The 16,773-nt window shown below is 41.4% G+C and overlaps 1 protein-coding gene across 1 annotated transcript; it reads left to right on the forward strand.

Annotated features, from left to right (window-relative positions):
* Nucleotides 1-989: 989 nt before the first annotated feature.
* LOC137255786 (probable N-acetylgalactosaminyltransferase 9) lies at nucleotides 990-15,720 on the forward strand. The gene is made up of 11 exons (XM_067793318.1): nucleotides 990-1,420; nucleotides 5,317-5,483; nucleotides 6,775-6,952; nucleotides 7,483-7,683; nucleotides 8,194-8,311; nucleotides 9,496-9,583; nucleotides 10,292-10,389; nucleotides 12,215-12,349; nucleotides 13,884-13,991; nucleotides 14,296-14,430; nucleotides 14,769-15,720. Exons 1-11 carry the CDS (start codon nucleotides 1,089-1,091, stop codon nucleotides 14,904-14,906), a joined length of 1,698 nt encoding a protein of 565 aa, XP_067649419.1. The 5' UTR covers nucleotides 990-1,088; the 3' UTR covers nucleotides 14,907-15,720.
* The last annotated feature ends 1,053 nt before the right edge of the window (nucleotides 15,721-16,773 follow it).

Raw genomic sequence — 16,773 nt, forward strand, 5'->3', positions numbered from 1 at the left:
TGTCGGTCCTATTGTCCTAACCCACTGAGGCCCCACAGTTTAGAATAGACCATACTTTCTGAGTCGAACAGTCCGCGTCTTATCCTCTTTGTTATCACGAGGGGTGGTGAGGTAGCCCTTAAATATCCGGGTTCAACTTCCTTGTCTTGATACTCTGTTATCAACTATATTTTTTTCAACAGTCAGAAAAATAGAAGTCTAGTAAATGATAAAACTATAACAACATCAATTTTGAAAGTCTTAGTTCCAATTTGTTTCCAATTTAGTTCCAAAATTTAATTTTGCTGTGTGAAGCCTATTTGTATATAGTATTCTCCTGAAACTGAACTCACTCACTCACTTTGTGTCACGCACAAGGGAGGTAAACAATAAGTGCAATCATTTAACTTGATCGGACAAGGAGATCGAACCACTACGTCACAGAGGCGGGCGATCAAAAACAGAAACCTAATGTGTTCGCTTGTCACGTCAAATCTGTGTTCGATTCCCAAGGTATGATTTGTGAAAACCAATTTATGTTGTCCTACAGGACAATTGCAAAAATAAGGGTAAAATGTCCATCGACTGCTAAAATATACCTGATTCATTGCTTCTTCATGTCCTCGACCCGTGAATGCCCGAGTTAGAAATCGTCATGCATGCCATAAGGGGCGACTGACGGGTGGTCAGGCTCGCTGTCTTCATTTCCCAATTGCGCAGATCGATGCTCATCATGTTGGTCACAGGATTGTCTGGTCCAGACTTGATTATTTTCAGACTTCCGCCACATTGCTGAGTGCGGCGTTAAACTAAACTCACTCACTCTTCATGTTATCTTAACATATGTTTAAATGCATTTATAACACCATATCAGTGAGACGTTCGCCACTGTAATACTGCTTGATGATTTTACTGGGACACATTAATACCTGTGACAAAATGTTTGTGACAGTTTTGCAATAATAACCACATCAGATATCTACTTTTCCACAGCCTGTGTAATATATACTAGTCTACTGAACGTGCGCATTCTTGTCAAGGCGCTCTGAACCACAGCGCACTGTGTAGACAGGACCGCTCCATGTCACGGCATATCTCTCTTAGACAGAATGAGGGTGATTCGCTTTAAAAAGGTGAAGGTTAAGCACCTAATACTCATTGTGCTATTTTGTGTTGGTGCTGCGCTATTGTATACTGAAGTCATCGGGGTGCATTCTGAAGAGGTGCCAAGCCATACTCAGTTCATGAGGAAGAAGCGGTTTGATGCTTATCAAGCAAGCGAGTCACTTAGGGCAGGTCCCGGAGAAAAAGGACTACCAGTGTATTTAGAAGGAGAAGAAAAACTTTTAGGAGAAAAACTTATGCATAAAGAAGCTTTTAATATACTTGCAAGTGAAAAAATATCGCTGGAGAGATCGGTAAAGGATGTTCGTGATAAAAGGTAAGATGGATAAGCTGATTTTATTGGCTTGACGTGTTCAGTCTTTAGTTTCATCACTTGGTCTACATGAAGTATTTGGACCGAACCACAAGAGTTTGACGTTTTCTTCCACGATTGTTCACCGGAAGTTACAGTATCGTTTGTTGTTTAACGCCGCACGTGGCAGTATTACAGATATACACAGCATCTGAAATACCTTCCCGCCGACCGCCTTGGACGGGTTATTTTCAGCACGGACTGCCAGATTCCCAAATTCACCTGCCCGATGGTGGGGTTAAAATTTACAGATGTATACAAAAGGTTTTTGAGAGAGGCGGCGATTTGTAAATCTGGTCAAGACAATCCAATCATCAACAACATGTGCATCGTTCTAGACGCGACTGAGATACTTAGGACACATTGAGACGTTCGCATGGGTTTTTCCGCGTTCCCGAACAATGCCCTTGTGTTGTTTTGATCATTTACTGGAATAGAGACTTTAATATTGGACGTAATGTTTGAACATAAGTTTGGCCATGCCAGGCCATTTTGATGCAAGCGCAAGACGAACAAAAATCTGTCCGTCTAAAGATACTTCGTCTCAAAAGTTGAAGACTCACTGGTGTAATTACAGACACTTATTTCAGACAACTGTATAACAGGTATGCACTAAATTTTGCAAAACCTTCCATACTGTTTAAAAGTTCTGAATTGTAAAATAAATTCCTAACCCTGAAAAGACCATTGTCATGAGGTCAATAAATTATAAAAATCAGAATTCTTAACACATCCTTTCAACAAAACGCAGCTGTTCACACCCACGATATTTGCAAATGTAATACAGAAATTTGCTTCTTTTGAAGGGAAGTACATGTATATATCTGGTATACACTATCAACTATGGACTCGATCAGTGTTCAGACTGACTAGTGACAGTCTATACAAATCGATAACCTAGCTCAATATCTGTTTAGCTCAGTATCAGTGTAATCACCTGTCAAGATCGACAGATTGATAAATGACACCTGTGATCGTCATGGGTTTTTGAACAACTTGGGAAATCATTTCCGTCACGTTTATTATGTCGACTATTTTGACGTGGTATATTTCACGCATGTATGTTCACGCTATGCCTCTCTGGGGTAGTTCCTGTTACACTGGGCCCCAGGAAGTGTGCGAAATAGGTTCTGGCCCGGTAGACAGTGGCTAGTAAAACTGCAGTAGGACCAATAAATCTCCACAGTCCCTCCAGGCCCGACTGGCATGTGAATTTTCATTTTCATTGGATCTCTCTCTGTGTTTTTATGTCGTTTTATCGTTTTCTAAATTTTGGGTGAGTGAATTATTTTTGGGGGCCAGTAGTAACATCCTGGCATAGTTTGACCGATTGGCAAAATTTGGAAACTATTTCGCACACTGGCCTCAGGACATTCATCTCTTATTTGAACCTATGTGTTTTTACCCAACAACAAAAGGTGTCCGTGCAGAGCAAGTTGAGCTTATATACACTCAGGTCATCCCTTCTTTTGAATAACTATTTCATTAAGAGTTACTGTGAGTGAGTTGAGTTTTACGCCACACCCAGCAATATTCTGGCTATATGGCGGCGGTCTGTAATAATCGAGACTTGACCAGAAAATCCAGTGATCGATAGTATCTGGTTATTATGCTGCTGCCAGAGTCAAGTAAATGAACATGTTCCCCGCTTGAATCAAATAGTCCTTAGGTTAGTATGGGGCGGTGGAGTAGCCTTGTGGTTAAAGCGTTCGCTCGTCATGCCGAAAACCCGGGTTCGGTTCCCCATTTGGGTACACTGTGTGAAGTCCATTTGTGGCGCACCCGCAGTAATGTTGGAATACTGCTACTAGCCACGTAAAACCAGGCTTAGTCACTCTTTTTGCATAAGTTCAGATAGAAACTGTTATCAACGCAAAAATACACAGAAAGAAAGTCACTATTTTGTTTTTAGGAGATTTACCAATTCTATCCTAATTTGGATCTCCACAAACCGAAAGGCTGAGGGCCGTATGACCCCATATGATTATTGTATGTGGAGGAGAGAATGAGTACGGTGTTACGCCGCTTTTAGCAACGTTGCGGCAATATCACGACGGGACACACATTGCACCATGTGGGGAATCGAACCCGGGTCTTTGGCATGACGAGGCAACGCTTTAACCATCAGGTTACCCCAGTACCCCGTATGTGGAGGACGAATACAATTTATGCAACAGAAAAAGGCAACAGACTAGACTGTTGAATGGTTGTGTGTAGCGGTGTCAGAAAAAGTATAATTTGGCACTGAGTGAGTGTGTCGAGTTTAATCTTACGTCTCACTCAGCATTATTCCAGTTTTATGGTGGCGGTCTGTAAATATTCGAGTCTGGACCAGACAATCCAGTGATCAACAGCAAGAGCATCGATCTACGCAGTTGGGATAGGATGGCATGTGTCAACCAAGTCAGTGACTGAGTCTGGCCACCCGATCCTGTCAGCCGCGTCTTACCACAAGCATGTGCAACAGAAGATCAATTCTAACCCTCCTTTTCACGGGTATTTTAGAATGAGTACGGACAAGACGTAAGATCGTGTCCACAGAATTTCGTGACCACAAAGCAAATATTAAGTTCGCTTCCTGTTGAGTATATTGCCATTCTCGATAATCATCCTTGATTGTCGAGGATGGTACATTGCTGGGTACCTGTGCTACACACTTTGAATATCTTATCACGAAAACCTTGTGCTACCATAAAGAGAAAGAGAAAGGTTGGATACCTTGGTTTGTGCACATACCGTATGCGACGGGATGTGACAGTAGGAGCGCGTACTAATGTTTCCCTTTACCCTTCTTCTAATCACACGTCATGATATTTGGCCACAGATGCAGTTATAGTGAAGTAAACCTGGGCAAGAGTTATCTACCCTCATCAATTTTAATTTGGGTATGCTGTTTTAATTGGAGATAATGCTGATACCCCCGGTATTTTTTTATTTTTGAATAGAAACAAGTGTGAATTTACTATATAAAAATTCATTTTATAAAAAAAATCTTGTCAAAATCTGTTTTTCATTGAAGAATCGATATATTTTATATTCCTGCTTTTTGTGGAGTTAATGTGTCAGATCCTACGAACTGCCTTGAAAATTGATTTTCAACACTTTACTTTTAAGAGAACGTTTATTTACGTATTACTTTTCACAGATGGCTCTACAAGGGAGTGGCACTTGTAAAACAAATGACGTGGTAACTTGCTAGTTTCATTACATAAGTAGAATCGGGACACATATTTTTGCAAAATGATACCAAATTTAGCAATTTCTTGACATTTTGATATTGAATATGCAACCTCCTTCATTGAAATTACCCTAAAGCCTGCTGATAACGCTACACTGTTACCCTGGTCAATGGATGAAGTGCACTCAATGTTCATTCTCGACTCCCTTGGGATACTGCAATGTATCCGCCTATGACGCATTTCTGGTACCGAAATATTTCACTATTAGCATGTTTAAATAAATACTGAATGATTCATGGTTTTTCTCTCGGGGTGTAAATTTTTAATCATTGACAATATGAGTATCCATAAAAGGCCTAAAGCACACAACAAAAACATGCTCAAAATGCTTCTCTGCAGTCAGCTGATTAGTGATTTTCATTCTCAACTCCCTGGCATGTTTCCAACCCTGGAGTGTTTCATCAGACCTTCATAATGCAAGTAATGATATATTTTTGGACGGTCAACATTGAATGATGAATGGTCTTACTTCCAGGTGTAAAGATATTATTTTCATTCTCAACTCCCTGGGAATCATGCTGTGGAACATTAGTATAGCTGGTATGTTCTCCCAGTTGTAATGAATGGAACAAGTAATATTTATTTACATAATTATCAAATCATTGACGTTTTTTCTTCCAGATGTAGAGATATTGTCTACCCTAAAAATCTTCCAAGTGCAAGTGTAGTGATTATCTACCACAACGAAGCATGGACGCCGTTACTGAGGACGGTGCACAGTGTGATCAACCGATCTCCACCCGAGTATCTACACGAAGTTATTTTATTGGATGATTTCAGTGATCGACGTAAGTAACCATGGTAACTAATCATTCAGCCTGCCACGCACCTGTACAAACTGACGAAGCAAAGAAAATACACACGTAGGGGTGTGGGATTACTGTCCAAAAAACACAACGTAAATATTTTGTTAAGTGTTTTGATTTATGAGTCACACATGTTCAAGTCAAAGTATTGATTACCAAACAGTCTCGTGTTGGTTGGGTTTCGTCATATAGCTCAACGTATTAAAAAAACCCAGTCCAGCTCATTCAAATGGATATGTAAATTTTAATGAGTATTTTTTGATATTCTAATCACTTGTATATTGCAAAACTACGTTCCTTCTAATCCTTGCAAACACGTCGTGCAGTGTACTATGTCGGACAGCGTGCTCTGACAAATGGAAATCTGGAAATCGTGGAAATCTCAAAACGAGGCTCGGCCACTAGAAAAGGTTGGCGACAAAAAATCTTCGAAAAAAAATATGATTTTTTAAAACTTTAAACTTGGGTGGGGAAGCCTGTGCTTAAAACGTTTCCTCGTAAAGCCGAAGACTCCGTTTCCACTCCGCACATGGGTACAGGGTAGTCCATTTCTGGAACCCCCACCGTGATATTGCTGGGACATTGCTAAAAGCAGTATAAACCATACTCACTCATTTTGTGCAATACAGTAATGATCGGGTTGATTGCTGAGTAAAGTTCGCTTCGAGATCAAGAAGGCCCTTTGTTGGTCGTCAGTCTGTTCTGACCAGGCAGCTTTGAAGCCGTATCTGCAACAGCGCCTTACACAGGTGAAACTTGGGATATTTCTCAGATAAGAAAAAGTTATATGTTTATTTTTTCAGACTCGATTTCCTTTCATGTGAACCTATGGTTCAGAGGCGGAATTCACGAAATTTGTCACATGGATGTCTGCTGGTGAAAATTCATTTTTTCAGCTGGAACAACTTTGACATAGAAGTGACAGAAGATTTGGAATTGGTTTCTACACTTGGCACAAACATGTGTGCATCTTTTGGTAGTGTCTGATGGCTGAAGAATGTACTTTTTTGAGTTTCCATGACACCAACTTTGATCACGACAGGTCGTTGTGGTAAAGCCCCTTGCTGGAACAATTACTGCATGCTGTGCAATATATCTTCGTCTCAGTTGGCACACACGTGCTCATGAATTACAAAAAAAACCCGTTTTAGTCGAATCAGCAGATTATTGAAATATTGAAATATGGGTATCGTGTTACAATTGGGTCCATGTAAAGAACATAAAGATTTAAGAAGATGACGTTTTCATGTTGGTGTTGCTGTTGGTGTTGCAGCTGAGCTGGGAGACATGTTGAAGACCTACGTAGAGAAGACCTGGCCTGATGGCATCGTGAAGATGGTGAGGACCCAACAGAGGAGTGGCTTGATACGAGCCCGTATCGAGGGCGCCAAGGCTGCCACGGGGGATGTCATCGTGTTCCTTGATTCTCATTGTGAGGCTGCGACACAATGGTGAGTAGAAGCTTAACTCGTGTTCCTGGATTCTCATTGTGAGGCTGCGACACAGTGGTGAGTAGAAGCTTAACTCGTGTTCCTGGATTCTCATTGTGAGGCTGCGACAAAGTGGTGAGTAGAAGCTTAACTCGTGTTCCTGGATTCATCCTTTATATCTTTCTAACGCCCAATATTGTAATTCCAATTATCGTACTGTAAATGCCGAAAAGAGATGCAAAGACATAAAAAAATAATAAATAAATAAATATAAAAAAATATAATACAGCTCACTGGAAATTTGCCATTGTTGAATAGGTAACTCCCTACATTACTTTGCTATAAATGGGGACAGTGGGGTAGCCTAGTTGTTAAAGCTTTCGCTTGCCACTCCGAAGACCAAGTTCGATTCCCCACATGGACACAACGTGAGGAGCCCATTTCTTGTATCCTCTGCCGTGGTGTTGCTAAAATCTAGCCTAAAACGAAACTCAGTTCTCTCTTTTAAAAGATTAATGTGTAGACTTCATGATCAGGTCTCTGTTGTAAAGGTTAGAACCGATCCTTGCCCGTATTCAAGAAAACCGGAAGGCGGTGGTATGTCCTATCATTGACGCCATCGACGACAACACACTGGAATACTCCAGTGCTGGGGGCTACCACGTGGGAGGATTTTCCTGGAGCATGCATTTTACTTGGAGGGACGTTCCCGAGAGGGAGAAAGTTCACAGGAAATACACAGACCCCATCAGGTAAATATTTCTGGATTATAGTCATGGTTACCGGAAGTCGTGATATCTGTGCCGTTCGTTTCCGGTATAGCTCCGATTTCCGGTTTCCGGTTTATGTTTTGCAGTAACACCATCGCATTAAAACATACATCAGGCTAATGTTTTATTGTTGGTCTTAATGTATTGGGAAGACGGATATTGACGAGAAATGACTTGTAGGTGATTTTGGAATCAGTAGATGGCTTTACATTCAGACCCATCAGATACTCTTCAAACTGAATAGTTGAAGTAGTTGTTTTAACATCAATATTTGCGCATTTATGGTTGTAAATGTCTTTTGTAACTGTTAAGGTGTGAACAATGATGAGTAAGAATCGCTTTGTTCAATGATCACACCGAAACGTCATGATGACGTAACAATATTTGGGTCTGACTCTCAGCGGTCCAGAGCCACGTTGTACAAGATAGCATTCGTACTCTCTGCGCTACAGTATAGCAGATAATGCATGAATTCTAACGTTCTCATTTCAGCTCCCCAACAATGGCTGGAGGCTTGCTGGCGCTGGACAGGAAGTTCTTCTGGGAGATCGGAGCTTACGATGACGGGATGGATGTGTGGGGAGGGGAGAACCTCGAGATCTCCTTCAGAGTAAGTTCGGAGACTTCCGTTACCTTCCCCGGTGCCTATGTACAAATTCACGTTTGAGCTACGACAGTCTTAAGTGTGTGTTAAGCTCTGAGAATTACGATCACCAAAACGTTAAGATCGCTTTGTACGACGGCACGCTGCTCATTACATCCTCTGCCGGTGACGGAATGGCATGGTAGATGAACTATTAGATGTGCAGCAGGTGTAAGGACTTTCGTTGACCTCAAGATGTATCAGTCCGCGCATGGAATGTTTTGCCCCTCCCCTGTGCAAAATAGTTTCCAAAATAGTTGTTACCACTCGATCAAGCTATGCCTGAAAGTTACCAGCTTTGTTATGACAGCTAAAGGTGGTTGAACACCTTCCCAGCTAACCATTCACGTTGTGACGCCACAACGTTGTCACAACTTTATGCTGTCGTTGTTACGTTATTCTGTGGACGCCCAACGCTGTGGTCTGACGATGTGATACGTCATTTTAACGTGGCCACAATTGTTATGTTATTTGATGTTAACGTATATTACTTTGTCATATACTGGTAGGTCAGTAGTTTTTCAAGTAGAAGAAATTCACTTCGTCACTTTGCATGTTGTTTCGGATGTGTAATTTCCTAAGCTGTAGTTGAATAGTGACGAAAGAATCTCAAAGTGAAAATTTTCACATAAACCTCTATCGTGACAAGTTATAAGAAACGTTGTCATAAAATTGCGAGGAGCGCAAAGCTCCTCAACGTAAATTTGTAAATTTCCCCAACGTAAATTTGTAGCATTGTTATTACGTTGTGACATAACGTTATAAAAAAGACGTAATTAACGCTGTGCCATGAGTGAGTGAGTGAGTGAGTTTTACGTCGCTCGTAGCAAAATGCAAGGAATACTAGTACCACGGCGGGGAATACGGTGTGTCACGACGTTACCAATCTGCAGCCTTCCCACAACGCTGTTATTAGGTTGTGGTATAACGTTATTAAAACGACGTCATACTAACGGTATGTCATGAGTGAGTGAGTTTTACGCCGCTTCTAGTTATATTCCAGGAATACCACGGCGGGGAATACGTTGTGTCATGACGTTACCAATCTACAGCCTCCCCACAACATTGCAAAAACGTTGTGCGCTAGCTAGGCTATGACTGCACCAACATGGCCCTGAACTATTGTATGTAACAACTGTTCCGTGTTCCAGACATGGATGTGTGGGGGCCGGCTTGAGTTTCTACCGTGTTCCCGTGTTGGACACATCTTCCGTTCCAGTCATCCCTATACTTTCCCAGGTAACCATGGTGATTCATATGAACACTCTGTTTGCTTTGCTGTTATGACATATCCAGGTAGGTACCAGCAACAAAATCCTTTCCCTATCAACTAAAAAATCGCCCCATGCCATGTTTCTGAATTAACCACGAACATGAGCTAATGGTGTCACTATCAAATATTGATGACACCAGGTGTTTGCGAAAATGTTAGTGTAACCTGCTCTGTTGGTGACTCCCGTGACACAAACACACGCAAAGACAAGTCAAGTGTACTGATAAAATAAACCACCACCACCAACAACAACAAAACAAAAAAACTGACTATTCCACCCAGCAGAAAATGGGTACCCGGTGGGATAGTCATGTAACTATTAACCTTCTAGCGCCTAACAGGTGTAATGATAAACAGAGTGTGTGCTCTGTGCGCTTTGAACAGGATTTCAAGGCTATAAATATTCTGGAGTAAAATGTAAAAAACATCTTGTAGGGTCACTATTGAGGAATAATCGCATGACACTTCTTGAACATACATACACATGTATGAACATGTGGATATTATTTATATCCTAACTTAATACCAGTACAGGATCAGATTGAAGAATTGTGATACTTTTATTGCATATGTGTTATTATAGTGTTATACTATAGTAATGTCACTTACAGGCCTCTGCAGAATTGTATTTTGAGCCACTGACCTTGTACTAAATACACTGTGAATGTTTAAAGGCGATAAGGACACACATGGTTTTAACTCAGCAAGGGTGGCCGAGGTCTGGATGGATGACTACAAAAGATTATTCTACATGCACAGACATGATTTGAAGGTACGGTATTCTGGAGTCTTGTTCTGTAGTAATATTAGACAGTAATGAACGTTGAAACATTAACATCAGACGTGCAAAGTATTTTTATGATACATGCAGTTTGGTGTGGGTTAGATTCATTTGTCGAGTTATTGCAAAGTATCATGATCACTTGGTTTTAATTTTATCTATTTATGTAAAATAATTGCAAACGATTTTACTTTCCATAATTATGTATTTCACGACTATCTGAATATCTCAGTCTGTCCTGCCATTGCGTATGTTGCTGTACTGAGTGAGTATAGTTTTATGCCACTTTTAACAATATTCCAATAGCATCACTGCACGGGACACCAGAAATGGGCTTCACACATCGTACCCATGTGGGGTATCGAACCCGGGCATTCAGCGTGACGAGCGTACCTACTAGGCTAACCCACCGCCATTCAAATCCGGAAAAATGTCTTAAAGGTTTCGAAATATATCCATTATGACCGATCATTCAGCTGCTCTCAATCTATCCTCTGTCCTGAATTTCATGGTTGAAAAGGCGGTAGAGGCAGAATATCACACAAGTACTGTATGTTCAGCTTTGACGTGTCCGGGTTATATGTAGTGTATGTAACAGCGTCTGCCTGGCGGCCTGGTGCTTGCTAGTTACATGGCGGGCTTACAACTTTAATTTATAGCCGGCCCTGTGCGCCAGTATATTTTCCAAGGGAGTATATTTGACCATGTCATTGACTGCGGGAAATATTTCGAAAATAATTTATATTTGTGGTAACTAGATGATGTCTGTATAGTTCATGTTCAGTCAAACTGTAACTTCCACAGATCAACCTACCCATTTATCTAACACTAAATGTGACTGGTCTAGAGAATGCTTTCAGCCAATGAATAATGTCGTTCTTTTCTGACGGCAGTGACCACCATGTCATGGTTTTATCAAATTTGCCTTTGCACATGTTTAAGTTTACCTCACTACAAGTAATATTAATCATTAATTACTTTCTTTTAACACCATATCTCAATTTCCCATTTTAAATACAGGGCTGGTTACATGTTACCAGGGCCGGCAACATTTTTTAGTTATCAGCCATGTGGGCTTCCTGTCTTTTTTGTAGGAGTTTCACACACTGTTATGAGGCTGTCTAGAAGCAATTGCTCGTTTCCTTTCAAGCCGCTTTCACACGGCAAACAGAAGTTTGGCAACACTTGCTGCGCTTTCACATGTCAAACACATGCACAACTTTTGTGTCATTTGAGCACCATTATCACGAGGCAATTTCGTTGACTGCGATTGGTCGGTTCTGAACAACACGTGTTTGACAACAGGTCACACGTCAAACTCCTTAAAGCTGCCTTCACACGGCAAACTAAAGTTTCACAACACACGTTGAAATTTTAAAAGTTGTCGAACTAGAGCTTTCACACGCCAAACACATTTTGTCAAACTTTCTTGTCCTTCGAGCGCCATGTCTCTATCGGTGCGGTCACGTTACAATTTCTTTGACTGCGATTGGTCGTTTGTGAACAACACGAGTTTTACAACACTTCACACGCCAAACTCGAGTTTGACAACACCGGTTTGATGGAAACGTTGGTGAGAATAGAGACCAATCATATTTCGCAATAACATTTTGACAATTCTTAAACTGGTGTTGCTGGCGAGTTGTTGGAATGTTCATACTCTAAAACTCCAGTTTGACAACATGTTGTGTCGTGTAAAGGCCGCTTTAGTCATAATTTTGCGGTTGCGTCAAAAACCTCTGATAACTCGAAGATAGCTTCAACTTTGTTTCTGTATGACAAGTCAATCAAACCTTGCCCTCTGTATTTCTGGTAGAACAAAAACATCGGTGATATATCTGCCCGAATTGACCTCCGGAGGAAGCTTCAGTGCAAGAGTTTCAAGTGGTACCTGGACAACGTGTTCCCGGAGAAGTTTGTTCTGGATGAGAATGTCAAAGCCTATGGCATTGTGAGTGAGTTTAGTCACACCGGTTTTAATATTTGGGGAGTGGTGGGCGAGCTAGCTAAAGCGCCGGGATCGAGCCCACCTGTGACCGGATGTAAAAACCTTGGAGTCACCTTTGTGCCCAGACTCTTTGCGTATTGTCATAACCCCTAGTGTACAGTACACAACCCAGTGCACTTAAAAGAACTCACGAATCCGTTGGTACATGACCAGATGAATACGTGCATACACCGCTAGTTGCGGGTACAGCAACGTGCAGTAAACTTGGACAAAGCACTGTGACTATGTGTCCCAGTCCACCCACCTGTAAATCGGGTACCTCGTTAGGATGAGAGAGACCTCAATTAACTCGGTGCGCCTAGTGGCAGCAAGAGTTGTATGATCCCCAGGGAGCTGAGATTGAAATACGATGCGACGCTGAGACGTACATCCAATGATCAGCGGAAATTAATATACCAGCGTCTTGAGCAAGCAATAATTGCATGGATATGTGCTCTGTATAAATACCCTATAATATGATAATAATGACAAGCTTTACCTGAGTTCATCTGAGATCACCTTGGTTACTGATTGTATGTTCGACACATCATTCAAAAATCCTCCGTCTATATGACCTCGGTCTGTAAATTTAAAAAATCTCGAGTCTAGAACGGACAATCCGATGACTGATTATCAATCGGATTGTCTGTGATTATCTGTCTTCGCAACTGGGATTTCGATGACAGGAACCAGTTTAGTTCAGTGATCGCGTTGGTCACCTGTTGCCACAAGCATGGTTCAAGACGATTTCTGACCGGAGTATTCGTTTTGGTTGAGAAGTGAATGAGTGAGTTATGCCACTAAATTGCACTTTAACAATATTCAAACAATATCACGGTGGGGGGACATCAGAACTGAGATTCACACATTGTACTCATGCGGAGAATCGAACACGGGCCTTCGGCGTGACGAGGGTACGCTTTAATCTTTGGCCTGTCTCACCGCCCCTTTGGTAGGAAGATTTGCATCTGTGTTACAAGTCACTGAGTGTCGGAGCGTAGCGCATGCGTAACATACCCAGGGAACCAGGCTGCTGTGTTACATGAAGTTTACGCTTGGTAATACGAATTGTGATAGCTGTTAGGTTACCTCACCTGAGTAGTGATGTGCTTACTCTTCCCTCCAGAGAAAACTGAAAAAATAGTCACAAAACTTGAGTATATAGAAAGATTATGGTCCACCTTTGGGAGATGGAGATAAACAATCGGATGTTTGTTTCTTCAAAGTGATCCACACTGACATCGGTGATTTCACCGGTGATTTCATTAAGATTAGATGTTACTTTAGTTACAGTTGACCAAGGATCTGAGGAGATCCAATTGCATGTAAGAAAAAACTATAACTGACCAATGAATGATAAACAGGAAGTCGAAATTATCCAATCAAAAAGTCCATGGATTCGAAATGGCGAGTCAGGTTCAAGGCCCATGTATAGTGAGCGTAGTGAGATGATTATTGTCCATATTTGTATCCATTCATGCTGGGGTTTTGTTCCAAGGTGAAGGCTGTGGACAGTTCACTTTGCCTGGACACTCTGGGTGGAGATGACAAGATGGAATACGACCTGGGACTGTATTATTACCAAGAAGGCATCAGTACCAATCAGGTAATAGCTGGTAGATCATACATACATCTGTAGGATCACACGTGCGCCAGTTTTATCCGAGTTCTGTTTTCGGAAGGTCCCAAACGAGATATATAACTTAGGATAAATTAGGGATTATGAAACAGTTAATCGTATTATATATGAAGAGAACCCTGAACATTTGTAAAGGTGACGCAGCGCAAAGAAAGACTAGAACAAGGCTTTTTGAAATTCACACTATGCATGTCAGTACAACGTTGATTATTATGTATTCATTGTATGTTTAAATCCTTTCATTTATTGGACGACGTATTTCTGTTTTCAGATTTTCTCACTGAGTCAGACAGACGAGCTACGTCGAGAGAATCTGTGTTTAGATTCTTCAGGGGACGATGGCAGTGTCGCCAGGATGGCGCTGTGTTCTAAAAAGACGTCGGGGATGAAGTGGAAACATGACGTGGTTGGTTTCGTTTTTGAGATAAACTGATTTCTCCTTAAATCAAACTTTCAGCATGTCGCCTCTCAGCAATGCACCAGGATCGGCAAACCATGACCGACTGACATATTTTGCTTGACTGCAACATACCTCTGTTCTGTGCGCTCAGTGCTACTTAGTGATCTGGATCGGTTGGGGAAGCCTAGTGGTCAGAGCGCTCGCTCGTCACGCCGAAGGCCCGGGTTCGAATCCCACATGGGTGCACTTAGTGAAGCCCATTTCTGGTGTCCCCCGCCGTTATATTGCTGGGAAAATGCTGAAAGCTGCAAAACACCCAACTTACTCACTCACTTCTGTTCCAGGACCAAGGTACAATCATTCAGGAAAAGTCCGGCAAGTGTTTGGACAGAACTGACCTTAGTTCCGGTCAAATCGTCAAAATAAAACCATGCCATGGAGGGAACTCTCAGAGGTGGAGGTTTGAAAGAGTCAGTCTGTGAAGAACTGGCAAGAAAGGTCCTTGTTTAGTAACAAAGTCGTCAGTTTCGTGTTGGTACACAAGATCTAGACTGATATCTACTGAGACTGTGCAGCTTTTCATTCCAGAAACACTTACATCCTTCAAACGTCCTTCAAAACCGGAGACGTATTCCCCAATTTCCTGTGGCATGCGCACCTCGCATACTGCGAAGGAAAATGGAGTTATCTCCCTTTCCTTAATGACTACCTGCACGTATCTTTTTACCATATTACCATATTTCACAGGAGATAAAGTCATTTGTTTGTTGGCTAACGGCGGACCCAACTATGTGCCGGTGGGCTGTAAATAACCCAGGGATTGACATCGTGAGTACAATTTGGGCTTACATTTTCTATGTACAGATTCTGGTAATTTTGTTAAGTCCCATCAGTAATTCGAACCCACACACTAATCGCCATTTCAGAAAGTTAGCCACCTAACCCACTCAGCCTCCCCAAAAACAAGTACTACTGCGACCCTAGATCACCCTCTACATGTGGTATAACACGTGTTACGCCTGTACTCATTGGTTTTCACGGACTGTGGGATAGCATGGTGGTTAAAGTGTTCGCTTGTGACGACGAAGACCCGAGTTCGAATCCCCACATGTGTGAAGCCCATTTGTGGTGCCCCCGCCGTGATATTACTGGAATATTGCTTAGAGCTGAGTAAACCTACAGTCATTGCCAGACATTACCGTAGAATCTTCTGAAAACAAACCATCCCCTACTTCCTTTTGCATTGTATACAATCATGTTTTAGAGCGTTTTCAATAAATGCTACATTTATCTTGACGTATGGATTTATCAATAACGTCACGTGACTAGGACATCTGTTGGTCCTGCTGTTGCTACAGGTAAGCACTGCAAGGTGTTAACACAACTGATCGCTTCTATCTTGCGGTCAGCATCGATAGGTGCCACGTGACAACCTCTTCAGCCATCGATTATTCACTACAGTGTGTGTCACCAATTTTAACACGTGTATATTGTTTGCACTGATTGTTGTCATTGTAATCAGTATATACTGTGACACTTTATGGAAAGGCACATTCCCTGCCTTGATTTGATCTACACATTCTCAATGCACTGAGCAATAAACCTGTCCTATGACGGCGATAATTGTATGAAGAGACAACCCAAGACAACACAATACAATACAAACACAAGACCCTAAGAAGGGAGCAGTATTTGTGTTTTACGCAATTTGACTGAAAACGTAGAGTCGTTGATATATTGAGTATGTTCTACGACTCAAGTTTCAACTAAATTACATCTACATAAAAAATCAATAAATTCAGTTGAAATATAAATAAATCAGTGTTCACTTATATTTACTCAAATAATTACAAGGGAACATCACTAATAAATCGAATTGTCAATTATTTGCATCAATTGTAAACAATAACGATGTATTACTGGTGTGAACACAACAACATATTCTCTGAACAACAAGCTGGTTTCAGAGGAAAGCAATAAACAACAGAAAATATTTAATAAATTCTGTATTCCAGGTCATTACTCATTTGTAGCTAACAAAGTCAAATGGAAGATTGTACTGCCTCTTCGTTGACTTCTCCTTGACGGTTTGACAAGAGAGTTTACTTCCGTACAGGGGCCACTGACCCATTATACTGTTACACCGGTGCCCATATAATTCAGCGCCTTACATAGCAGATGCTGTTACAGTGTGATAACACGTACAATGTCTCACTTGCTTTTATACTGTATATTTAAAAAAACTTCGCTCTTATTTTCAATCCCAAAAATATATACTTAGCAAGATTGTTAACAGTTGTAGAACTGGAAGATAATTCTCTAGGTTTTTTCATGTTCCCAAATCAGCTG

The sequence above is a fragment of the Haliotis asinina genome, chromosome 11, assembly GCF_037392515.1.
Source record: "Haliotis asinina isolate JCU_RB_2024 chromosome 11, JCU_Hal_asi_v2, whole genome shotgun sequence".
NCBI classification, from domain to species: Eukaryota; Metazoa; Mollusca; class Gastropoda; order Lepetellida; family Haliotidae; genus Haliotis; species Haliotis asinina.

Excerpts from the sequence above, each read along its gene's own strand:
- LOC137255786 (XM_067793318.1), top strand. The coding sequence starts at position 1,089 with ATGAGGGTGATTCGCTTTAAAAAGGTGAAGGTTAAGCACCTAATACTC. Across the intron at positions 9,584-10,291 it reads TCATCCCTATACTTTCCCAG|GCGATAAGGACACACATGGT; the intron begins GTAACCATGGTG and ends GAATGTTTAAAG. Across the intron at positions 10,390-12,214 it reads TGCACAGACATGATTTGAAG|AACAAAAACATCGGTGATAT; the intron begins GTACGGTATTCT and ends TATTTCTGGTAG.